Genomic DNA, 24,539 nt, shown 5'->3' with positions numbered 1-24,539 from the left:
CCATGGGATCACGACCTGTTCTAAGTTCCACGGACCAGAGACTGTTACCTGCCTGCCAGTGCATTCCCCAGCACCCAGCACTTGGCACTTAGCAAGTGTTCAAAAAATAATATGATCTTTGGAAGAATAAGTGAACGGAATGACATCTGGTTCAATATAAGGAGGACCTTTCTAACAGTGGTGGTTGAATAATAATGGGACCGGGCAGCCTCAGAAGGTAATGAGCCTCCTGTTACTGAATGTATGCAAACAGGAGTTTGATGACCATCTCTCAGGGAGGCTGTGGGGAGAGATCCATACAGAGCCTAAGAGTAGTGGAGAATATAAGACCTCAAAAGATCTCCTAGTTCTGGCCCTGTGTGTATGGCCCAGGGTAACTTTCCTTCACTGAGCTTCAGACTACCCATCTGTAAAATGGAGGTGCTAGACCAGATTTCGGAGCAACCCTCCTCCAGACCCTCATGGCTCTGACAACCCGTGGTTTTGTGAGCACCTGCTATGTACCCAGACTTGTGAGGCATTTGCCAAAGTACAGGTTAAGATTCAGCCAATGTTTGGTGAATGGGTGAGTGGTGAATGAGTGAACAAATGAGGTGTGTCTTTGTTGCCCCAACACCCTGCTGGGAAGCTGAATGAAGAGTCATTAAAGCTTTGAGATTACACAGACTTGGCCTTAAATCCCAGCTCCCCTATTTCCTAGCTGTGGACTTTGGGAAAGTCTATTTGCCTCAGTTTCTTCATCTTGAAAATGGACCATTCTTGTCCACTCACAGCCTCCTCCCCAGGATGTTGTGAGGGTGAGATGTGACCCCTTGTAAAGTGCCTAGAACAGGATGGAGGATACAGTGGAACTTCAAGAAATGAGAGCCCTGCCCCTTCTGCACAGAGGGAGGGCAGGGAGTATGTGTTCCATTCAAAGCTATTCCCACACCGCTCTCTCCTGTGCCATTTAAAAAGGGGAGGAGCTACCATCAGAGAGACTTTACTTGTTTGATTGTATAACTAGCAATATCTGCCCTGCTAGGGACTGATAGCTAGGCCTTTTGACGGGAAAGGACAATTAAATTCTTGACCTACTGCTGCCCTCTGGATAAAAAATAAAAACACAGCTCACTAGGGGAGTTGCTGAGATTACCAGGCCTGCAGCGTGATTAAAGAACAGGATGTGGAACTCAGGAGACCTGGGCTGCAGGGCCCTACACTCAGAAACCTCTGGCAAGCTGTATGACTTGGGGAAAGTAACTCAGCCTCTCTGGGTCTCAGTTTCCCCCGTTTGCCTATGTCCTATGTGTGAGGCAGGCTCAAATGAGATTGTAAAAGCTTGTGAACACTGTAGAAACAATAATCATTGTATAACTTACTATCCTCTTAGTCCCTCCTCTGTGCAAAATTCGTACTTAAATTCGTATTGTTCCTGTTTTACATATGAGAAAACCTAGGCTACTCGAGGTCAGAGGTCAGATTTCATCCCAGATCACTCGGCTTCTCTTGGCCTCGGTTTCCTCACAGGAGAGATGGGCTCCCTACTGCCGCGTAATGACTCTGGAAAGTTAGAGTGCTGGGGATAGATTGGGGCCAGCCTGGGTCTCCGGAGGGTTGGGAGGATTCAAGGAGGGTGTAGGCCCCTCCGGATTGGGGACGATCCCTTAGGGGGCCGGGGGCTTGCCCAGGCCTACCCAGGATTCCCAAATCCCTCCTGGAGCGAAGGGCCCGGGACTCCCGGGCGGCTCAGGGAGCAGGCGGGGCCGGAGGCGGGGCGGCGGCAGGAAGGGGCCGGAGCGGCCTGGGCCCGGCGGAACCCGGCGGAGCCCGGTTGCCCTTGGCCAGGCACCGCGGGCTGCACGAGAACCCCGGGGAGCGGGGCGCCCCAGAGTGCACCTCGAGGCGCAGGAGGCAGACCCGCACCAGAGAGCGAAAGAGGCGCCGGGAGAGTCGCGGGACCCTCCACAGGCAAGGGCGGGGCCTCCGCGGCGCCCCTCCCACCCCCAATCCCGGCCCCGCCCCGCCCCCGCCCCGCACTTGGCTGGGGTCCGCCTCCCTCCCCAGCCCGGGACCCAGCGTCGCGAGCTCCCCCCGGGGTGCCATGGCCTCGCGGCTCCTGCACCGGCTGCGGCACGCCCTGACCGGCGACGGCCCCGGGGAGGCAGCGGCCGGCCCCGAGGCCGAGCAGTTCCCGGAGAGCTCGGAACTGGAGGACGACGACGCCGAGGGCCTGTCGTCCCGCCTCAGCGGCACCCTGAGCTTCACCAGTGCCGAGGACGACGAGGACCAGGACGACGAGGACGACGAGGAGGCTGACCCCGACCCGCTGCCCGATGGGGACCGGGAGGCGGGAGAAGACGCAGGCGAGTGCGGGAGGATGGAGGCGGGAACCCTGGGACTCGATTAGGCCTCCACCCCAGCCGCGTTCCCGAGCTGATCCAGCCGAAACGCAGACACTTCTTTAAGTGCCCCAGCCACCTCTTGGCTGTGTGACCTTGCGAGAGTCACAACACCTGTCTCAGCCAAGTTCCCTTGTGTCAAATAGGGGAAATCACTCCCATCCCGGGTTGTTTAGGGCATGATATGTACAGGGGCTGGGATACAAATGGTAGTAATGTGCTAGCAATGTTTTGGGGGTGGAGATATTTATTTAACATCTACTGTCTGCCGGGCAGGTGTTTGGCCCCAGGCCCCCTCTCTGGCCCTCCGTTTCCATTTATGTCAAATGGGGATAAATCCTTTGTCATTCGTTGGGAGGATGAATGAGGTCAGGGCACGTAATTTATGTGGAACTTGGCCCCAGGCCCATCCTGTGCTCATGCAGAACGGAGTCCCCCACCTGATGGGCAGCGGGGCAGTCAGCTCCTGACACGGCAGTTGCAAGATTTCTGGAAGAAGTCCCGGAACACCCTGGTACCCCAGCGGCTGCTCTTTGAGGTGACCAGCGCCAACGTGGTCAAGGACCCGCCCTCCAAGTACGTGGTGAGTGAGGGTCCAGGAATCCCTGGGCTGTGAGTCTAGAAGTCTGGCTAAGAGAAAGTAGGGAAAACGCCAGCTTCCTGGGGGATCTGGCTGTGTAGTTATAAATGGCTGCCCCATTTTACAGATGGGGAAACTGAAGCCAGAAAGGGGATGTAGCTTGAGCAAATCCTCAGGCAAATGACTTAAAACTTTTTTGAGGGACTATGGACCTATCGAGTCCTGATTCTGAGACTAAGAACTAGTGTGCGTGTCCCCTGCTCCCTGGGTTTTGCAAATCGTCGCCAGATGCAAGATACACAAGGAAGAATATTATCTGAGTCAGACTTGAGATCCAAGTTGCATTGGTTAGTGGTTAGAAAAATGGGTTTTGGATCCCAGTTACTACCAGTCGTTTGACTTTGGGTGAATTGTGAAACTTTGACGACCCTGTTTCCTCATCTGAACAAGGGGATAATGCCCAGAATTGTCGCAGAAATCAAATGAGACGGTGCATAGAAAGCCCTTAGCGTTGCGCCTGGCATCATGAAGTGCTCGATAAAATGGTAGTTCTATTATTATTACTTAACTTTGGGTTGAAAATGTCTGGCCTCTAGGGCCTGTTGTAGCCTCTTTACAACCCAGGAAACTCAGTTCTCCAGCACCCACACCTGTACAGAATAAGCTTGTCCTAAGGACTGGATTTATGGGATGGGTAGGGTTGGGGTGAAGATCAGTGCGGGGAGGAGGCCCTGATTTCCTGGCTGTGGAAAGGAGAAACACATGGTGAATTCGGTGGTCCCGGTCCTGAAACCCAGCCTGACCTGGCTGGTCATGGCGGCAGCAGCTCCCTGCCTCTCACTTCCCTCCTCTTCACCACCCTCCTCCATTTCTGACTCAGCAGGAAGGGGGCCTGGAGCCCTGTCCCACATCTGGGCTTCTCCACCCCTCTCTGCAGCTCTTAGTGAAAAAAGGGCCACGCCCATGGGGTGACTGCTCCCATTTGAGCAGGGATTGACTCCGATGATCAGATCTTAAGTGGCAAAAGTCCTGGCTGGGGGTCATGCACAGGAAGGGGGCGCCAAGGATCAGTTATCTAGGAGCAGCTGGGAGACAAGGAAGTATGCGGGCAACTCTGGGAAGAGAATGACAAGATAGAGCCAAGGTTGGCCTGGCCCAGGTCTGGGGAAACAAATCTTCTCTTTGTTCAATGGGGACCCTAAATCCTGCTTTAACATCTCCTGGGGGTTAAGAGCACAGGCTTTGGAATTAGGTCGGCCTGGGTTTGAGTCCCAGCTGGGCCATTTATCGGCTGTGTGACTTAAGGGAGGTCTTTGAGCCCTTTGCCCGCTCCTGGGACCTGCTTCCTAGCCGTCAAACGGAGGTAAGGATGGCTTCCTGGCAGTGCTGTTGTGATGACAAAATAGTAGATGTGAAGTGCTAGGCACAGCACGTGGCGCAGGGTAGGTGCTCAGTTAATGGAGTGACTCTCATTACCTATCTCAGTGGGACAGTATAAGGATCAGATAATGGATCTAAAATGGGTTTTTGTCCAGAAATTACAAATGAAAATAAAAGCTAGATGAGCGTAAGGGGTCACTATAGACCAGTGCTCCCTGAAATGTGTTCAGCAGAAAACTGGTTCCCTGGAATATCAATAACTGTTCTTTAAAAAAAAAAAGTTTTTACAGTCAATATGCAATATGTTTTGGGAATGCAGAGTTGAACAAGAGTAAAATAAGTTTCTTTATTGTTAAACTGTTTAATCCTGAATATTAATGTACACTGTGAATCTTCAAGGGAAGGATAGAGCAGGCAAACCTAACTGACCAGGGGTGGCTAGGATATTGGCAGTTTCACAGAACAAATTCGAGAGAAAAATCTCGGTTTGGTGTTAGTATGCTTTCAACATTGAAAGCTTGCTAATCCCCCCCTTTAGACCTGTTAGCTCAGCATGATTACAGATTAATCCATATTTGGGTCCTCGGACCTGGGGGGAAGCTTAGTGGTCATCTCGTTCAGTGTTTCCCAGACCTCCAGCACCCTCACAATTCTTGTCCTATCTAAATGCTACTTGTACCATTCTGTGCTTCACGTTTCTCTTCAAATAAACCTATTTTTTAAAAATAAGTTTAAAAGACAACTTTATAGCACAACTGTATATGGAAAGGCTCACTTGCCATAAAGAGAAGATAACCATAAAAATAAAAGCAGTGAAAGTGTCATTAAGCCCTGCCTGGATGCTGCCGCCTGAAGAAGGCCCTGACCTGAGAGCCTCTTTCTGGCTCTTTTCTAAAAATGGAGATGAAAAGGGCTTTTTTAAACCAAACTGAGAGCTTCTCAATGTGCAGTCAGGTTCACAGAGAATTAGTGGGGGCATCACCTCCTGCCTCTGATTCAGTGTTATTTACTCCAGTGCATACCCCCTAAACCACCCAGGTGCCAACGTTTGCACACGTCCCACACTTAAGTAAACAGTGAGCTGGGCCAGAGCTCCATTCACTAGAGTCAGAAGTGGACCCAAGAAGGGGACTGCCCTGCCTGACATCACATAGTGAGGGAGCACCTGACCTGAGGTTAGAACTTGGGTCCCAGTGCACTTTTCACACTGGTCGCTACTGGGGCTGTCTGAAGACCTGTGTTCTGGGTCTGGATTGGAGTAACCTGGCCAGGGATGTGGGGCTATGTATCCAGAGTGGAACGAAGCTCCAAGCTGATCCTAAAGGTTGGCTCTAGAGGCCCAAGAGATGGGCCTGGGTTTCGGCCCTCGGCTGGTTTTCCAGAGGGGCTGTCAGAAGAGCTCACTGCCCTATGGGAAGGGAGTACTCCCTAGGAGGGGCAGAGGGGGCGGCTGGACCAGGCGCTGAAGCTCATCTCTGTCTTTTTCTCCCCATGCTGCCTTGGGCCTGGGTCATTTCAGATGAGCCTCAGGTAAGATGGGACTGGGCTCTGCAGCAGCCTCGGGGGTGAAGGGAAGAGGTGGGGGAAGAGGGCTGGAAGTGAGCGGGAAGGGTCCCGGGGGCGCCTTGCACCTGCCCTGACCCCCACCCTCCCCCGCAGCTCTACACCCTCGCCGTGATGGGCCCGGGGCCACCGGGTCGCCAGCCAGCCCAGATCTCCCGCCGATACTCGGACTTTGAACGGTTGCACCGAAACCTGCAGCGGCAGTTCCGGGGCCCCATGGCTGCCATCTCCTTCCCCCGCAAGCGCCTGCGCCGGAACTTTACCGCAGAGACCATCGCCCGCCGCAGCCGGGCCTTTGAGCAGTTTTTGGGCCACCTCCAGGCAGTGCCTGAGCTGCGCCAGGCCCCGGACCTGCAGGACTTCTTTGTGCTGCCAGAGCTGCGGCGGGCGCAGAGCCTCACCTGCACTGGCCTCTACCGCGAGGCCCTGGCGCTCTGGGCCAACGCCTGGCAGCTGCAGGCCCAGCTGGGTGTCCCCTCAGGCCCAGACCGCCCTCTGCTGACCCTGGCAGGGCTGGCTGTGTGCCACCAGGAGCTGGAGGACCCTGGGGAGGCCCGGGCATGCTGTGAGAAGGCCCTACAGCTGCTGGGGGACAAGAGCCCTCACCCTTTCCTGGCCCCCTTTCTGGAGGCCCACGTGCGGCTCTCCTGGCACCTGGGCCTAGACAAACACCAATCAGAGGCCCAGCTCCAGGCCCTGCAAGAGGCAGGCCTGACGCCCACGCCACCCCCCAGTCTCAAAGAACTTCTCATCAAGGAGGTGCTGGACTAACCACACTTAGACTTAAGGCCACTGTGGGGAGAGGCACTGCCCCAGGATGGGAAGTGGGGTAGGGGCGGATGAGGACACGGACAGCAGTTGGGAGGCGACCAGGGGTGCTGGGAACCCCTAGAAGTTCCACAAAGGATTTGTAGCAGACTGAAGAAATGTGCTTCTTCTGTTGAGCTGGGCTCAGGACAAGCTTTGGCTAGGACGGTGCAGGGAGAAAGTCTGGTGCAGCCTCTCCAGCTTATGAATATCTGGGGGCTGTGCCCCAGGTCAGGGTCAATGGTCCCTTTTCCTTGGCCCTCCAAGCCAGCCTGGCTAAGGGCCAGGGACTCTGGCCCAGGAGTCCTGGCGTTGATGGCTGGAGGGAGGCCTGCAGTTCCGGCCCAGGAGTCCTGGCGTTGATGGCTGGAGGGAGGCCTGCAGTTCTGGCCCAGGGGGATTAAAAGGCCAGCAGCTCCACTGGTATAAGTCTCTTTATTCCATGTTCAGGACCAAAGGCCCAGCCCTGGATGGTAACTCCTGCCTCAGGAGTCGGGGGAGAAGGGAGATCCTTGAAGCCCCAGACCAAGCTGGTACCTCTGGCTACAGCTTGCTCTTTGAGTCCCGGGGCTTCACTCGGATCACGCCCTCCTGGGCACAGGACATAGCCAGGACCCCGTCCCGACGCCACAGCCGCCCATGAACTAGGCCCCGGGAGCCACCTGCGAAGATAAGGGAGAGAACGGCCTTCTGTTTCCTTCCACCCAGCCAAATGCCCTCCTTGGAAAACGTACAGCTCAGGTTGGGCCACCCCATGCCAGGGTACGCTCAGCGTTGTGGTCACTCCCAATCTCCAAGCACCCTTTTAGGAGCCTGTTATGCTTGGTCATAGGGCGTAACTCCTCCCATGGGAATCCCACTTGATGGTTTAAAAGCACTTTCAATTATCTGCTGGCTTCCTCAAAAAAATCCCAAGGGGAGACGTTCTGAGAACAGTCTGGTTCAGTAGCTCAGCGAACCAGATCTGCCCCACTTCTGGCCACCTGCGTGAGGAAACCCATCAGTTCCCTTTATAATAAATCAAACCAGGCCCTCCGGGCTGGTAATTCATTCAAACAAACAAACCAACAAAAACCCCACCTCCATCCCCTCAGGGACAAAGGGGCTCGGAGGACAGGACGCAGAGCCGTAAGGCCTGGCCACGACCTCCCCACGTGGAGATTCTCCCGTGCTAGCCCAGGGCCTTAGTCTGATATTTAGGAAGGGAGCTGCTGGTTTCTCTTATATGCAGAACAGCTCACTTAGGCCTCACGGTGACCAAGTGAAGCAGGCCTTGTCCCCTGTTCCAGGTGATGCCACTCAAGTCCAGAGAGGCTCAGGAACTTGGCCTTAAGGATCAGGCCAAACATGAACCCGAGAGTCCCAACTTCAAGGTGGTGGCCCCTTTATTGTGATGCTGTTGGTGCTGGAGAGCCCCCGCTTCCCTGAGTATAAAAAGTCCCTCAAGTTTTGTCCCTGTTTCACAAAGCAAGGCTTTTCTTTGTTTGAAATGCACTTCCTTGGAAAGGAACCCAGGGCTCTGAGACTAGGCACTGATGAACGAGTCTGGGTTTCTCTCAACACTATAAGGAGTATCCAAGCGGTGGGGCCCTTAGAGAATGCTGAGTGCCCTGACCCTCAACCAGGTTAATTGTCAGAATCACTTAGGGAGCTTTTTTTTTTTTTTAATTTTTTGGCCGCGCCATGTAGCATGTGGGATCTTAGTTCCCCGACCAGGGATCAAACCTGTGCCCCCTGCAGTGAAAGCACTGAGTCCTAACCACTGGACCGCCAGCGAAGTCCCGGGAGCTTCTTAAAAATAGTTTCCTGGATCTCGTTCAAGACCTGCAGAGTCAGAATCTTGGGGATGGAATCGGAGAATGTTCCAAAAAAGCTCCCCCAAGTGGTGGTCTGATGGGCCACCAGCTTTGGATACCTCTGTTTTAATGCAACTCTATTTGTTTAGATGGGGAAAGAGGCTCAGAGAGGAGATGGGACTTGCCCAAAATCACACAGGGAATCTGAAGTGGTTCTGGGACTAGAACTGAGTCTCTGAGATAAAATGAATCATATTCCCAGCATGTTACCGAAATTAAGAGCTGAGGAGGTGTCCCATCCTCAGGCCTCACCCTGTCATTTTGAAGACAAGGATGCCACAGCCTAGGGAAGCAGAAGAGGAAGTGAGTGATCTGTGTGGTGCTCCATAGAAAGTGGGTGGGGGACAGCATCACCCAAGAAAGCAGGCTCCCTGCCCTCCCAGGGTCAGCACCCTCATCCCCCAGGGTCCCACACTCACCGGCCCAGGGACTCTCACACTCATAGAGCATCCAGTGGTCAGCTCGGAAAGGGGCGTGGAACCACATGGAGTGATCCAAGGAGACCATGAAGTGCACCTTGTGCTGCCACTGGTGGGGCAGCAGTGCTGTGCCCAGGAAGGCATAGTCCGAGATATAGGCTGCCACGCAGCAGTGCATCTTCATGTCGCCCTCCCCTGCAACAGATTCCGGCCCCATCAGCCCTGGGCTCCTGGGCTTTACAGCTCAGGACCTGCAGGGAGGTAGGGAGAAAGGGGCTGCCGTGCATAGGTGTGCAGACTGTTCACTGCCCAAGGGCACCTGGCCCAAGGTGTGTGTGTGTGATGGGGGAGAAGGGAGACAGGGATGGGAGGGGGGCAGGTCCAAGTGAGGATTGAAATCCAGTCTTCAGTCCCCAAGTCTCCCACCCTGGACCCCCAAAGTGTCTTCTTCCAATTTGCACAAAGGCACCTGATGCTTAGCAGGAGACCTGGGGAAGAATCTTGGCAAGGTGCCTTGCCTTCCCCAGAAGGGGCCAACATTAGGATTATAGTCACCTGCCCGTTCTCCCCATGCAAAGGGCTGAGCCAACCTCCCCATCATGCAGATAAGTAAACAGGCCCAGATGGGGAAGTAACATGCCCAAGGCCACAAAGGGCAAATGAGGTACAGGTCTAGGTCCCTGGAGAGCGTTTCCTTTCAGGCCATGGGGTCCTCTTACCAATGTAGCCCCGGGCTCGCACCCAGAACATCTGTTTGGGCTCCATGCTCTGCAGCTGGCTCAGAGTGGGTACGTTTACCAGCTTGATCTCAATGGGCACCTCCTGGGCAGCAATTCGGTTCAGCCCCACTCGGTACTTCTCTTGGAGGTTAGGGTCCCTGAAAGTAAAGGGGAGAGGGATGGGGAGACCCAGGGAGATGGGGAGCCTGTCCTCTGAGCCGCCTCTTCTGACCCCCCTCATTCCTTCACAGGGACTCCTGACTTATCCCCAAAGCTCCCCTCCCCTCTGGCAGGCAAGATAGGATAGATTTGCATCCTTTCTTTGCCACTTAATGAGCCCTGTGGCCTGGTGCAAGTTAGTCATCGCTCAGCCTTTTTTCCCATCTGCAAAATGTGGATAATGACAGTCACCTACCTCATAGTAAATACTGTGGAGGAGACAAGATAAAGCATAGAAGCCAACACATCATCTAGTCATGCGGTGTACCCTGTGACAGGCCCCGTTCCAGGCATTTCACACACATGGACTCACCCGTCAACACCTCTGTGAGGTCCATGCTCTTATCACTGCCATCTGATAAGTGACGTAAGCACAGAGGGTGCAGGTAGCCTGCTCAGGAAGTGGAGGGGCGCGGGATTTGGACCCAGCCAGTCTGCCTCCTCGGTTCACACTCTTAACCACTCCTCTATTCTAACACTCAGGAAACAGGCTGCCCTACTTGGACTGACTGACCTAACCCTGAGCAACTGGGGACACTGTGTTCCAGGGGGAGGAGCCCATTTCCAGGGAAGCCCCTTTGCCACAGTAAGGACCACCCCTTGTGCCCCTAGGCTCTTCCCCGGTATTTCCGTTTCCATCCCTATCCTTTCGAGCCCTGTCTGACAGAACCTTCTGTGATGATGGTATGGTCTGTAGCTGCACTGACCGCTGTGGCAGCCACGAGCCACATGTAGCTGTTGAGGGCTTGAAATGTGGCCAGTGCGACCCAGGACCAGAACTGAATTAATTCTATTTAACGTTATTTAACTTAATACAGCCACCTGTGGTTAGCGGCTTCCTTATGGGACACGCAGCTCTAGATGCAGGGACCTTTAAGAACAATGTCCTCCTTTCATTTCTCAAACATTTTGGAGCTCTGACCGCGTACCAGACTCTATGCTTATTCCTCTCTGTCAAGAGTGATGTAACTACAATTCACTGAGCACTCACTGAGGGCCTTGTTATCTTGTGTAATCCTCACAGCAGCCTTATAAGGTAGAAATTCTGACTGGCACCATTTTACAATGGAGGACACAGGCTTAGAGTGGAAAAGCAACTTGCCAAACTCACACAGCTGGCAGGGACAGAGTCTAGATTTGAACCCAGGCTTTTCCTAGGTGCAGATGCACATCTGTTCCATCACACCGGGCTGACAGCCCCGACTGCAGCACCACAAGGCAGCGGGGCTCTCCTTACGATAGAGCTGTGAAGTCTGAAGGGCAGAAACAGCCATTCCCATTTTTTAGATGAAGAAGCAGGGCTCTGAGAGGCTGGGGAGTTGAGCAAAGCTACACAGCAGGTGGGCACTAATAGAGGTGGAGCCCTGGACCAAATCTATAACCAAGCTGGACCCTGTGGGTACCTATGTCAAGTTTATGATTAACCTCCTTATCTGAACCTTTATTCCTTTAATTGTTCAAAACCCGTTCTCCTCAAGATTGAGGAGGGGAACTGTACCCGAGCAGGACCCTATGGGGCCTTCCTGGGACAGGCCCTTCCCCCATATCCTCTGCTTTACTCTCTGAAGTACCAAGATAACAGTATATGATGCACATTTCCCGAGTTGTTTTACAGGTGCTAACCACACCCCCCCAGCCAAATGAAAGATGTTAACTACTTGATGACCACGAGCACACAGCCCCAGGCCTCCTGGAGCCTAAGGACTAACAATGTTAACCCCTGTGACGCTGCCCTCTTACCTCACCATCAGCCAATCAGAGAACTGTGCATGAGCTGATCATGTACCCTGCGACCCTCCTCCTTTACCTGGCTTTTAAAAATGCTTTGCCAAAACCCTTCAGGAGGGACTTCCCTGGTGGCACAGTGGTTAAGAATCCATCTGCCAATGCAGGGGACATGGGTTCAATCCCTGGTCCAAGAAGATCCCACATGCTACGGAGCAACTAGGCCCGTATGCCACAACTATTGAGCCTGCGCTCTAGAGCCCTTCAGGGAGCTCGGGGGTTTTTTAGAGCATGAGCCACCCATCTCCTTGTATGGCCTTGGAATAAACCTTTCTCTGCTCCAAACTCCGATGTTTTGGTTGGTTTGGCCTCACTGTGCAAGTTGGGCACATGGACTCGCGATAACAAATCCACGTGACTTGTCCTGTGTCAGGACCCAGAGCTCTTTCTACTGCCCCAGCATTTTTCCAACTTTATTAGCTGTGATCCGAGTAAGAAACCTATTTTACCAGGTGACATTCAAAAGATTTAACATGCACTAAGGCAAAGGCAGCAGGGCCACAGCTCTGCGGCAGGGACCCTCACCCCTGGCAGGCATTAACTCCTAGGCTGCTGGACCATGGGTGACCCTGGAGGAGAAGGGGGACCACTCAGGGACTGGGGAGGTATTTACCAATAACTATAGAAGTATTTCAGTATTTAAACAGTAGGAAAACTGTAACAGTACCTGAGCTGGCTGAATAGGAAGCCCTGCATTTCACACCATGATCCAACACCCACCCATGGGCACACATGCTCTCACACACAACTGAAACTAACGTTTCACAAAAGGATGCCTACCCTTACTACAGGCAATACACTCTAGTATCTTCTTTTCTAGTCTAGCTTCCCCGCGCCCTGGCCGTGCCTCATGGCCTGTGGGATCTTAGTTCCCCAACCAGGGGTCGAACCCGTGTCCCCTGCAGTAGAAGCACAGAACCCTAACCACTGGACTGCCAGGGAATTCCCTAGTCCAGCTTTTTAAAATGCTGGCTGAGATCAACTAAAGGACCCCGTGGCCTGCTAACAGGTGGCGACTGCAGTTTGAACACTGTCCTGGGACCTTGAGGTCTCTCACCTTAAATACTGGTTAATGAGGGCCTCATGGCCAAGCAGCTCTTCCGGCGGGGGCACGGTAGGCATGGAGAACTGGTGCTGCACAGGGCTGGGCTGGGCCTTCTGGAAGGAGACCTGGCAGATGAAGATGGGCCTGCCGTGTTGCACAGCCTTCACGGAGCGCACGGAGAAGCTCACCCCTGTTCGCGTCCGTTCCACCTGGTACAGCACCGGCACCTTCGGGTCCCCTGCAGCAGGCAAAGGGCACACAGCACACGGTGAGCCCAAGTGAGCCCCGTAGGCCCGCTGACCATCACCATGGCTGGACAGGCCCCTCTGTTGCTTGTTCTCCATTCCTTTTCTGCTTGGTAGCTACTGACTGAGGCCTGACGAAGCCCAGGTACCGGGGAGAGAATCCTAGACCCTGTCATTGGGATGCTCCCAGTGCAGGTGGAGATCCTCTCCGTCAACAGCACAGGACAGAAGGGACACTGCCAGATTCCCTGCATTCAAAGCCCGGCTCTGACACTCACCAGCTGTGTGACCTTGGGAAAGTCACTTAACTTCTTTGAGCAGTTAACCCATCTGTGAAATGGGGATCATCATAGTGTTCATACCTCTCAGGATTTTAATGAGTATTAAATTAGTTCGGAGTTGTAAAGTATTCAGAATAATATCTGGCACATACTAAGTGCTCTGTGTTTGTTCAATAAAATACTCTCAGCTTTTGTCTTGTTCCCTCTGTGACTGGGATCTTGTCATGAACCTGGTACCATTCTTCTAGATCAGGGGTCAGCAAATCTGGCCTGCTGCCTGTTTTGTTTTTGTTTTTCTTTTCTTTCTTTCTTTTTTTTTTTTTTTTGAGAACAAGCAAAGGTTATTTATTCAGAGTTTAGTGCATCAAGGGAGTCAGCCACAATCACTTCCGCTTGGCAGAGACTCAAAGGCAGACGGAGGAGCGGGAAAGCTTTATAGTGAAAACAAAGGTTTCAGGTATGCCCTGCTTGGAGGCTGCTGGCATGGTGATAGGCAGGCTAACTAAAACCAGGGCAGCCTATGTAATTGGTGAGGGGTGCATGTTTGGCTTTCCCCAGTTAGTCCTAAGTTGGAAGCAGGGGCAAAAATTAGGGAAGCTCTCAGTTATTCATCAAGTCCTGGCCATTAGGGGCTGATCATTACAGGGACTATGGTTTGGCTTCCTGGACTGGCTGCTAGAAATGGTGGTCTGACTTCCTCCAAGCCTGACTTGTAGATAGTAGGTTGGCTTCCTGTGCTAGTTGCTACCAGTTGTGGCTCAGGGTTCTATTTTTATATATGGTTTGGCCATTGTCTGATATTCATTCTCCCAGGAAAAGCCTACTGTCAGTCCCTTCACCCTTAATGCAAATGGAAGTCACCTGACCCTTCTCCTTCGCTATCTGTGCTCACAAGGCAGGATAGGAGACACTGGCCCCAGCGTGAGGACTATTAACCCTCAATGAACAGGTCGAACAGGTCGGGGAGGGTTTTTAGAGAGTCTTCCTGGTGTCCCTGAAGTCCTTTAGTCTGAGTCAGACTGACCTTGGAGAACCCTGACATCTAGGTGGTAGGATGTCTTGGGGATGATTTTCAACTTTGAGATGAAAGAAGCAGGTCTAGAGAAGCACTGCTTCCTCCATCCCATCCAAATGGGGAGCCCGCCAGGCACTGGGGGCTCATTCAACAGCAATAAACACGCCTATGAAGCCCTGAAGCCCAGCGGGTTTGCTCAGGTCTGTTAGCCGGCAATGCCAAAGGGGCATTTTTAATCAGAAAGGGGGCTCCTCAAGGCCAAAGGCCTTTGAGAAGGGCTTCCCAAGAGTCCAGAAACGAGACAGCTACATAAGCAGTCTGACTTCAGGGGCTGGGAAGGAGGCCTCCCTTCCCTATCAATGAACTATTAAAAAAAAAAAAAGCTGTCATCCAATTCTTGGGCTGCAGCTAAAATTCAGTATTTTCAGTTACTAGTCATTTACCTTTCAGTGTGAATGAGTTCCAGACCTGTTCTTTAAAATTTGTATTGGAACAGAGCTGGTAGGCTCTGCAGTATATTGAAGGAAGCGAGATACAGTTATGGAGTGAGTGCATTAGTTATGTGGACCTGAAGCAGACAGCCAGATACTTCTCCAGCAAAGATGGGTTTCTTCAGGATCAGCAGAGAATTGCAATTCGGGGTCTGCAGCCACGGTAAGCCACACGCAAGTCCCCGTCCAGCAAGAGGAGAACGCTTTTACAGAGGGGAAAAGGGAGGGCTATAGTATAGTGCATTTGGGAGGGCCCTAGTAAACAAAGAGCCCATGGTTTTTCATTGGCTGAGTCCTTGCCAGAAAGAAGGAGTCTTTTTCCTGTCGGGCTCTGCTATTGTTACAGGGCATGAGCGATCCCCCCTCTGGTCTCCCAACTCTACTTAATGGAGGTTTCTGTTTATGAATATTTTTATTGTTGCTAAGGTATCTTTTCTCACATTGGTCTCACATTAACTATGCAAAGTGGGTCTTATCACCATTGTAAAGATAGGGAAACTGATGCCGTAAATAACATTTTTTGGAATATAGCCAAGCCCATTTGTTTACATATTATCTGCTCTTGCTTTTGCCCACAAAACCTAAAATATTTACTCTGCCTTTACAGAATAATGTTTTTTGACTCCTGCTCAAGATTCTCCATGCTTTAAACCTATACCAAGTCAGATAACACCTGTATTACAGTCTTCTACCTATCTAGAGAAATACTTTTTTTTTAAATTTTATTTTTGGCTGCAGTGGGTCTTTGTTGCTGCGTGCGGGCTTTTCTCTAGTTGTGGTGAGCGGAGGCTACTCTTCATTGTGGTGTGCAGGCTTCTCATTGCAGTGGCTTCTCTTGTTGTGGAGCACGGGCTCTAGGCACACGGGCTTCAGTAGTTGTGGCTCACGGGCTCTAGAGCACAGGCTCAGTAGTTGTGGCACACGGGCTTAGTTGCTCCGCGGCATGTGGGATCTTCCCGGACCAGGGCTCGAACCCATGTCCCCTGAATTGGCAGGCGGATTCTCAACCACTGCGCCACCAGGGAAGCCCTGAGAAATACTTTTTTTAATCAAAAAACAAACAAACAAAAAACCCAAACTGACTAACATTCTATACTGGGCTTTTAGAAAGAGAATTGATATGATAAATGGCCAAGGACCAACACCTCCACCTCCCAGTATCTTTTAATTAAAAATATTAGCAACATTGTAAAGCAACTGTACTCCAATAAAAAAATTTTAAAATATATCTATATATCACTGGAGCACCATCATTGTTTATAAATCTTGATGTACCTGGTAGAGGGTCACATCACAAACTAATAAGAGAGCTTCCCTTTTTGCCTTGCTGGCAGGAAGCTTGGAACTAACTTTTGTATAAAACTGCAATGATATGCCTTAGCCTAGTATTTTGACACAATTATTTCCCCCAAATCTCGTTACTACTAGCCTCCTGGCCCTTGACTTTTATTTATTATTACTTTTGAAAATTTTGTCCCAGGGAATTCCTTGGCGGTCCAGTGGTTAGGACTCCGCGCTTTCACTACTGAGGGCACAAGTTCAATCCCTGGTCTGGGAACTAAGATCCCACAAGCCGTGTGGCCCGACCAAAAAATAAAAAAATTCAAAACTTAATATCCTTCTTAAAAAAATTTTTTTTGCCCCAAATGTTTTATTTTTTCCCATACTTAATTTTTTTGCAGACTATATTCCATTATAGGTTATTACAAGATATTGAATATAATTTTCTGTGCTACACAGTAAATCCTTGTTGCTTATCTACTTTATGTATAGTAGTTTGTATCTGTTAATCCCATACTCCTAATCTGCCTTGACTTTTATTTTATTTTAAAAATTAATTAATTGATTTATTTTTGGCCACACCACACGGCTTGCGGGATCTTAGTTCCCCGACCAGGGATCGAACCCAGACCCTCAGCAGTGAAAGCGTGGAGTCCTAACCACTGGAGTGCCAGGGAATTCTGACTTTTATTTTAATAGTTCTGTAATAGCTGCCAATTATTTTAAGCTGTCTTGCAGCCTTTCAAGAAGCAGATAGGGACACAAATAATTGGTGATTATTTTGAAATAGCAGTGTTGGCACGGTTCATTTCATGCTGCTCCTGGATGGAGAATTTCCAAGGAAGTGTATGTTTCCCCCAGAACCTGAGATGGGCTCTCCCATGGTTTGGAATTATTTCCCAAGAGGGAAAGAGAAAATCGCAGAAGGAGAACAAAGTGTAGAGCTTGGAGCCACACAAAGCAACTCAGGTTCAAATCCTGGCTTTGCCTACCTGAGCATTATGGGAGCTTCTTACATAACCTCTTTGGGTCCAAGGTTCCTTATACATAGAATAGTGGCAGGAATGCTGTTTACTTAAGAGGATTAAACAAGATAATGTACATAGCTGCATACTGTAACATGCAAATTTTAATTATTCCCATAAGTTCATCATCAAAAAGTAATGATAATTACCATTTATGGAAACCCCACATCATGCCAGGCCCTGCACTAGATACTTTACCTGCAAAGACTAAGAATTCTTTTCAGAAACCAGATGATGAAACTGATTCAGCGGGATCAGGTTATGCCCCCACCCCCCCAAAACGAAACAAAAATGTCTCACTGGGCTAGAAGGATTACAATATCAAAAGGCCAGCACTTTTGGAGTTTACAACCAAACTGAGGGAACAAAGGGCGCATCTGCTCGGGGCTCGCCCCAAGGTAAGTATTCAGATGCTTTATAGCAATGACTGTCATGGAAGTAAAGGAAGTAAAAGGATGGGGAGTGAGGGGCATGGGAACGTAGTATGAAAAGGTGTATTTACTATTAACTATTTTATACTTGTAAAATGAAGGCAGAAACCCATTGTCTTTTTTAATACAGATCACATATCATAAAGTTGCATAAATTCTTCTCAGCTGATGGGACCATGCAGAAGACAGAGACTCTTAAAATTGGGAGCATCTGCCTAGGAGTGAGATTTTTATGTTTCTCAAAAGGGAGCATGGGTTTTAAAAGATTACTCTCTCCTTCATTCGATCCCAGAGCTGTAAGCAGCTACAAAGATCTTGCTTGGCCCCGCCCCTTCTGCATTTTTCAGGTGGGATGAAGGAGGGGTGGGGGAGGGTGGTTATATCTCACTCAAGGTCGCCTGGTGAATCAATGGCAAAGCTCCGACTAGACCCAAGGTCTCTTGTTTCCCAGGCTGGTCTCTTCTCCAAGTTAAGCTGCCTGCCTCAAACTCCCAGCAGAGGTTTCAGCACCCCTCTGAGGACTCAGCACAGGACTGGCACCAGAAGGTGTATGAAGAATAAAGAACAAAAGACCCACTGGGAACAGTTAAGCACCAAAGTCTTGTGCCACTGTGGGCTGGAAAACAAGTACCCGGTATCTCAGCAGGTATGGGGTCTAAGGCTCTTCCTGGCCCCAGGCCTTCTTCCTCTCTAGGCTTCCCTAAGGGCGATCAATTAACCCTCTCCCTCACCACCCCCCTCCCCTCCCCTTCCTCCTCCACCTCTCTCCCTTTCTCCTCAGTCTGCTCCCCAAGGCCAGAAAGAAGTGGCTGCTGGGCCACCAGTGCTGGGGTGGGTTAGGGAGGGGCTGGTTTACCTTTCCGAACAAAGTAACAGTGCAGGGAATGCACGTGGACATCTTCACTCACAGACTTGGCTGCAGCCACCAAAGCCTGGCCCACGATCTGACCCCCAAACAGCCGCTGGGTTGAGGGTACCCAGTAATGCCTTCCTCTGTGGGGAGAGGGGAAAAACAGGAAAGATTTGGGTGCTGGGCCATATCCCACAATCTTCAATGAGCCTCTAGTGCAGGATCTCTTTAACCTGATTGGGGTTTGGGATCCTTTGAGAATCTGGTGGAAGCCTTTCCCCAGGCAAATATCCTAGCACCACTCTACCTACAACTTCAAGGCCTTAAGGATGCCCCAAACTTCTGTGGACTTCAGTTAAGGATAATGAACCAATCCCCATATTTTGTACCATGAGAACAGGAATCAGAGAGGGAAACTGACTTGAGCAAGGTCACACACACACACAGCTCAACCATTGCCATCCTGAGCAGTATCCGGGTCTTTTGAGCCCAAGTCCAGTGTTTCTTCCATTGCCCATACCAGGGTAAGGCATAAGCCTCTCAAGCCCTTGAGTAGACCAAGATGAACCCCACAAGCTGCAGGGGGGGACTGCATTAAGGTCTGCCACTTACACCCCTCAACTTGACAGCCCAGTTCTTAAAAGAACTAGATTTAGAGCTTGAAGGGCCCTCAGACTTCAATTCTAACCCCTTCAGTGCACAGATGAGGAAACTGAGGCCCCAGAGGTGAAAAGTCTTGCCCATTGCATGAGCCCAGTGGAGGATTAAGAATTTAGGTCTCCAGCTTCCCACTGCCCAGCCCAGCATTTTTCATGTAATGCATTGCAAATAGCCCTCCAGGGAGTTATTTGTAATTGGTTTAAGTGGGGCTAAGTTAATACCTAAGATAGCTTCCAATAAGCCAGGAGGAGCCTTGGAAGTCCAAACTATTAAATCCCCAGTTACAGTCAAGAATTTAATCTGCATCAGGAAGGAAACTGGCTCAGGCCTCAGAATGAATAAAGAGCTACTAGACCCCACCTAGTGGTGGTGGCGATGCGGAATGTAAGAGGAAATTATAGTGACTATGAAGGAGCTGCGGATAAGTTTGTGCCCTTGGACAAATCACTGCCCTTTCTGGACTGGCTCTCCCTGGGACATGATTCCTCAGGGGAGGCTGCTGAGAAGGATACCTTGGGTCACCATTTTTTGCCTAGATTGCCAGGACCTCCCAGGGGTGGGACTGCACAGACCCCCGCGCCGAAGAGGAAGCCGGGGCAGCTTTGTCAGGCACAGGTTCCCTCCCAATCGCGGCACAGGCATCTCGCGCAGAGCCCATCCTCGTCCAGGGGGGTACGAGCAGGGGCAATGGGGTGGCAGCAGGCAAGATCAGGAGCCTCTGACCCAATGCGTGGGTGCGGGCCCGATGCGGCCGGCTACCTGAAGAGATCCTCGTCCAGCAGCTCGAGGTTGAGCACGCTGGTGACCAGGACGCTGCGGAGGTCCCTGGGTGGATCGCCGCCGCCCTGTTCGTCCTCTAGGGCCTGCGGGGACGACATGTAGCCCACTTGCTGCCGGCCCAGGACCCTGCGCTCGGGGGCACACGCGGAATCCCGGACAGAACGCGCAGCCTCCAGCAGAAGCTAAGTAACCGGAAGTCCCCCGCAAGCCCTGAGAAAGTGGGATGCAGGTTATGATTGGTCGGTGCTCCTGTCAGTCTTCGGGTGAGTGTGCCCACCTGCTCTCTAGCGATTGGAGAAAATTAGTGCCAGTCCGGGAAACCCGTGCGTGATTGGATGTGACAGTGAGGGGGCGGAGCCCCGGGACTGGTTAATAAGGGCTGAGTGTCATTTCCCCTCTGTCAGAGAGCAAAGACGCCCCCCAACGCGCGGTAACCGTGTCAGGCCGAGGGCTTCTCCTGAGCTCCGTTAACAGGCCACCCAATAGGGGCCCACCCTTAAGGCATCCTGGACCCACGCCAGCCGGTAGACCCTCAGAGGTGACCTCTGACCCCTGGTGTTTATCTTGGTGCAGCCCCTGGTGTGGGCAGAGGGGGTGGCCATGGAGCTAGGCAGCTGCTTCAAGACCTACGAGGACTTCAAGGAGTGCTTCAGCGCCTACAAAAAGGAGAACAGGTGCTCCTTCATTCTCAGGGACTGCGTCTCCGTCCGCTTCCACAACCTCAACCATGGCACCTCCATCCGCGAGGACATCCTGTAAGGGGGGGGGCGGGGGCGGGAGCAGGGCAGGAGGGTGGGGAGGAGGCCGGATGGTCCCCAGGAGGGCGGCCTGGAGGAGGAGGGAGTGCAGCTGGGCCCCTGTCTCTTTGAGGATTCCACAGGCACTTATTGAGCACCTGCTGTGTGCCTGGTGAAAAGCGCAAAAGCTCCATAGGCATCGCTTTTTGACCACCCACTTCACTTTCGATCACTCACGCCTTCATTCACAGCTTTTATGGAATTCATAATAGCTGCAGTTTGTCCCATGTTTTGAGCACCTACCGTATCCCAGACACAAAGTATGGCCTTCACAAATAGATAAAAACGCCTTGGCGAGAATTTTCTTCATCAGTCTTCTATTTACAAAGCAGTAACACTGGTCATTTATTGGGTAGTTTGTTCATTCATTCATTCGTTTGTTCGTTCTGTAAATGGTTCTTGAGCTCCTGAGATATACAACTGTTTTTCAAACACTTCCCATGTCCCAGGCAGCGTTCTCTATTCTGTGTACGCTTTACCCCACAGGGCTGTATTGAAAATTATAGGCAAGTGTTATTTTTTCCATTTGGCAGATGAGAAAAAAAGCTTGGAGGCTAAGCTAAGGGTTGAAAACTCAATTGCCTTAAGGACTCAGGTGAAACAGCCCAGTGTAAGAAAATTTAACTTTTAATTTTACTATACAAAAAGGAATGGTGAAATAACCAGGTGTTTGTGCTAGGGAGAACAGAAGTGTGAACTGGGCAAAATGGCGAGCAGGCCAATTAACTCCAGCTGATGGCTGCCACGTGAAAATGAAGATCCAGTGTTCCCAGATTTGGGACAAGTGGAGTCAGCAATCCAGGCTCTATGCGAATGTGTCCACTTTTTAAAAATTGAAAATCAATTCAAATGTAAACACACATTCTATAGGCCAGCTCAGAGAGTCAAAGTATATCTGAGTTTGAGACCTCTGGGTTGAGGCGTTTGGCCAAAGCTCACTCTCTAAGCAGGCAGGCTGTGTTTTTTTCCCCTACTCTGAAGTCCAGTGCTGTGCTGGGTACAGCTAACATAAAGATGAATAAGTAACTAAACCTGCCCTCAAAGAGCTTGAGGTGGCATAGAGCTGGACGTAGGTAAACCAACTAGAATGTGATAAATGCTTTAAAAGAGATGTGCAGAAGAAGTGACAGATGCCTGGGAAGACAGGAAAGGCTTCGCACTGGAAGTAATGGTTTCTGCTGGGTTGTGAATGAAGGCACAGGGCTAGTGTAGAAGTTCAATGGTTAATATCAAGTATCACAGAGGGGTTTGACCAGAAGGAGCTGTGGAGCGAGAGCACAGATCCGTCAAAGAAGGTGGCATGTTGGAGAAACAGTGTGGGATGCCATGCTTGACAGGAGGCTGTGTCAGTTGCGGTTTATGTAAAAGGTCTGTAAGTACCATTGTGAGGTGTTTGGACTTTGATCTCTGCCGGTAGCATCCTTCTAAGCAGCCAAAGAATACCAAAAAATGCCCTGCTTTCAAACTGCTTGCAGTCCAGATAAAGTGCTGTAGCCTCCCGTTGCCCTCATGATTAAGTCCAGGACGGTTACTAAGCTGGCTCGCCAGACCATCTGACCCTTCTGACCTCCCCATCTTGCACCATGTGCTCCATCTACACCGGGTCTTACTCCACATTCAGCTCCTGTCCCAAGCCCACAGCTTCCTGGTCCTTGCACTTACCACGTCTGCTGGTTAGAATAACCTTGCCCATCCACTTATCTTAGCTCTCTTTTCCTCAAACATTAGTTGTTTTTTTATACTATCCTCTCTGTACTACATATCCTGAACTACAATTTACTTAACATTTTTCTTGAAATTCTTCTAATATTCAAAGAAACTTTAGAACCAATCTAAGCAATAATATATAAGAAGTAACAGTATAGTGGCAAAAAGATAGTATATATTTCTAAATAACTATTAAATATTCTTGTCTGAGGTCATTTTGGGCTACTTGTGGAAAACTCTGTCTTAGCTAATTGTTACTTTTCCTTCAGTTATTAGCATAATTTCCAGTAAGCCTTTCTTTTTTTAAAAAAAAAATTTTATTTATTTATTTATTTATTTATTGGCTGCGTTGGGTCTTCGTTGCTGTGCGCGGGCTTTCTCTAGTTGCATTGAGCGGGGGCTACTCTTTGTTGTGGTGCGCTGGCTTCTCATTGCAGTGGCTTCTCTTCTGGAGCACAGGCTCTAGACATGCGGGCTTCAGTAGTTGTGGCACATGGGCTTAGTTGCTCCGCGGCATGTGGGATCTTCCCGGACCAGGGCTCGAACCCGTGTCCCCTGCATTGGCAGGCGGATTCTTAACCACTGCGCCACCAGGGAAGTCCCAGGAAGCCTTTCTTAACTCCCTGAAGATTAGGTTAGATGCTCCTGCTTTATGTTCTGACAGCACCTGTTACAGTTATTTGCACAATCGTTAAGGAACACAGTTTACAGACGTTTCCCTGGTTTGCTGAGCTCTTCCAGGGAGGGACCCTGGTTTACTGTTTTTTGCATTCTCACTGATTAACACCATGCTGCTTGCATAGAATCTAGTCCAAACACCTCATAATCACACGTAAACACCCTTCAGGTGGATGGTCTCCAGGGTCTAGCACAGGACTTGTCCCATAGCAGGCCTTAAGTAACTGTTGAATGAATGAGTCATCAAGTGTTAAATGTGTAATTCAGCGAAACTGGTGCTGCAGGGACTCAGAGAAAAATCACAGTGGGCTCGGGAAGCAAGTGAGAAAGGGAGGCTTGAGCTGGGCTCCACAGATGGGGAGGTGTCAGGAGGTGTATTTGCTGCTCTAACAAATTATCACAAACGTAGTGGTTTTAACAACACAAATTTAGTATCTTACTGTTCTATAGGTTAGAAGTCAGGCACAGATCTGACTGGACTAAAACCAAGGTGTCAGCAGAGCTGCATTTCTTTCTGTAGTCCCTAGAGGAAAATCTGTTTCCGAGTCTTTTCCAGCTTCTAGAAGCTGCCCAAACTCCTTGACTCATGGTCCCCTCCCTCCATCTTCAAAGCCAACAGGGGTTGGTGGAGTCCTCACGTCACATCACTCTGACCCTGCTTCGTCCCATCTCCCTCTCTGGCTCCCCTTCTGCCTCCCTCTTCCATTTTTTTAGGACCCTGTGCAGATAATCTAGGATAATTTACCTTTAAAAAATCAGCTAATTAGCAACCTTGATTCCATCTGCAATCTTAATTCCCCTTTGCCATGTAACCTAACATATTCACAGGTTTTAGAGATTAGGAAGTGGACGTCTTTGGGGGACCATTCTGCCTATCACAGGAAGGTTAACATCCTGGAGGGAGAAATGGTGTGTGAGCTAGTGCAGATATTAACATGCTGTACTTGGAAGGCAGTGAGGAGACCTGCTTGGCTGGAAGGAAGATTTATGCTGGAGCAGTGCGAAAGAGAATGGCAGGGACTCAGCTAACAGATTAGAGGTTCGGATTGGTTTTATTTTTGTTTTTGCAGGCTGAACAATTTAAAAAATGAATTTGTTTTTGAGTGGTCAATATAGTCATTTAATTTTTTAAAAATTTCAAATTACATCAAAGGGTCTAAAAGTCAGTGTCCCTTCCACTGTGTTATCTAGAGACAACCGCTATTATCTTCCTGAGATACCCGTGAGCCTGAACAAACATATCTTTTCTGTTAATTTAATTTAGTTTATTTTTTTATACAGCAGGTTCTTATTAGTTATCCATTTTATACATATTAGTGTATATATGTCAATCCCAATCTCCCAATTCATCCCACCACCACCACCACCACCCCCTGCCACTTTCCCCCCTTGGTGTCCATACATTTGTTCTCTACATCTGTGTCTCAATTTCTTCCCTGCAAACCGGTTCATCTGTACCATTTTTCTAGGTTCCACATATATGCGTTAATATATGATATTTGTTTTTCTTTTTCTGACTTACTTCACTCTGTATGACAGTCTCT

At 50.3% G+C, this 24,539-nt stretch overlaps 4 protein-coding genes across 10 annotated transcripts in view; 3 read left to right on the top strand and 1 right to left on the bottom strand.

Moving 5' to 3' along the window:
- The first annotated feature begins 1,740 nt into the window (after positions 1–1,740).
- SNX21 (sorting nexin family member 21) lies at positions 1,741–7,131 on the top strand. Of its 3 annotated transcripts, XM_082361812.1 has the most exons (3): positions 1,741–2,345; positions 2,786–2,964; positions 6,001–7,131. In XM_082361812.1, exons 1-3 carry the CDS (start codon positions 2,084–2,086, stop codon positions 6,673–6,675), a joined length of 1,116 nt encoding a protein of 371 aa, XP_082217938.1. In that variant the 5' UTR covers positions 1,741–2,083; the 3' UTR covers positions 6,676–7,131. The 3 variants fall into 3 exon arrangements, with proteins under 3 accessions (XP_082217938.1, XP_082217939.1, XP_082217940.1); XM_082361813.1 differs by lacking the exon at positions 1,741–2,345 and having other exon boundaries at positions 2,817–2,957; XM_082361814.1 differs by lacking the exons at positions 1,741–2,345; positions 2,786–2,964 and adding an exon at positions 5,861–5,871.
- ACOT8 (acyl-CoA thioesterase 8) lies at positions 7,128–20,031 on the bottom strand. Of its 2 annotated transcripts, none has more exons than XM_082361815.1 (6): positions 19,793–20,030; positions 18,380–18,516; positions 12,767–12,992; positions 9,706–9,863; positions 8,987–9,181; positions 7,128–7,373 (listed from the first exon to the last, which is right to left on the bottom strand). In XM_082361815.1, the coding sequence occupies exons 1-6, from the start codon at positions 19,909–19,911 to the stop codon at positions 7,255–7,257; spliced, it is 954 nt and encodes a 317-aa protein (XP_082217941.1). In that variant the 5' UTR covers positions 19,912–20,030; the 3' UTR covers positions 7,128–7,254. The 2 variants fall into 2 exon arrangements, with proteins under 2 accessions (XP_082217941.1, XP_082217942.1); XM_082361816.1 differs by lacking the exon at positions 7,128–7,373 and adding an exon at positions 7,380–8,535 and having other exon boundaries at positions 19,793–20,031.
- The window catches only part of ZSWIM3 (zinc finger SWIM-type containing 3), a gene marked incomplete at its 5' end in the record, with an annotated part of 19,327 nt that continues 12,854 nt past the window's right edge, over positions 18,067–24,539 (top strand). Inside the window, one exon of one of the 2 annotated variants that reach the window (XM_082361732.1) lies at positions 18,067–18,169. Coding sequence is in view for 1 of the 2 variants with exons in the window: in XM_082361731.1 (XP_082217857.1) it covers positions 20,414–20,568 (155 nt within the window). Of the gene's footprint in view, positions 18,170–20,413; positions 20,569–24,539 lie in introns of those variants that run through there. The other variant, XM_082361731.1, reaches the window with a different exon arrangement.
- ZSWIM1 (zinc finger SWIM-type containing 1) overlaps positions 20,383–24,539 on the top strand; it is a 21,174-nt gene continuing 17,017 nt past the window's right edge. The window contains exon 1 of one of the 3 annotated variants that reach the window (XM_082361765.1): positions 20,383–20,487. The gene's annotated coding sequence lies outside the window, so the exon portion shown is untranslated. Of the gene's footprint in view, positions 20,569–24,539 lie in introns of all 3 variants that reach the window. The other 2 variants (XM_082361763.1, XM_082361764.1) reach the window with 2 other exon arrangements.

This window comes from Balaenoptera borealis, assembly GCF_965194805.1.
Source record: "Balaenoptera borealis genome assembly, chromosome: 16".
Lineage (NCBI taxonomy): Eukaryota > Metazoa > Chordata > Mammalia > Artiodactyla > Balaenopteridae > Balaenoptera > Balaenoptera borealis.
This window is presented reverse-complemented; position numbering and strand designations above follow the sequence as displayed.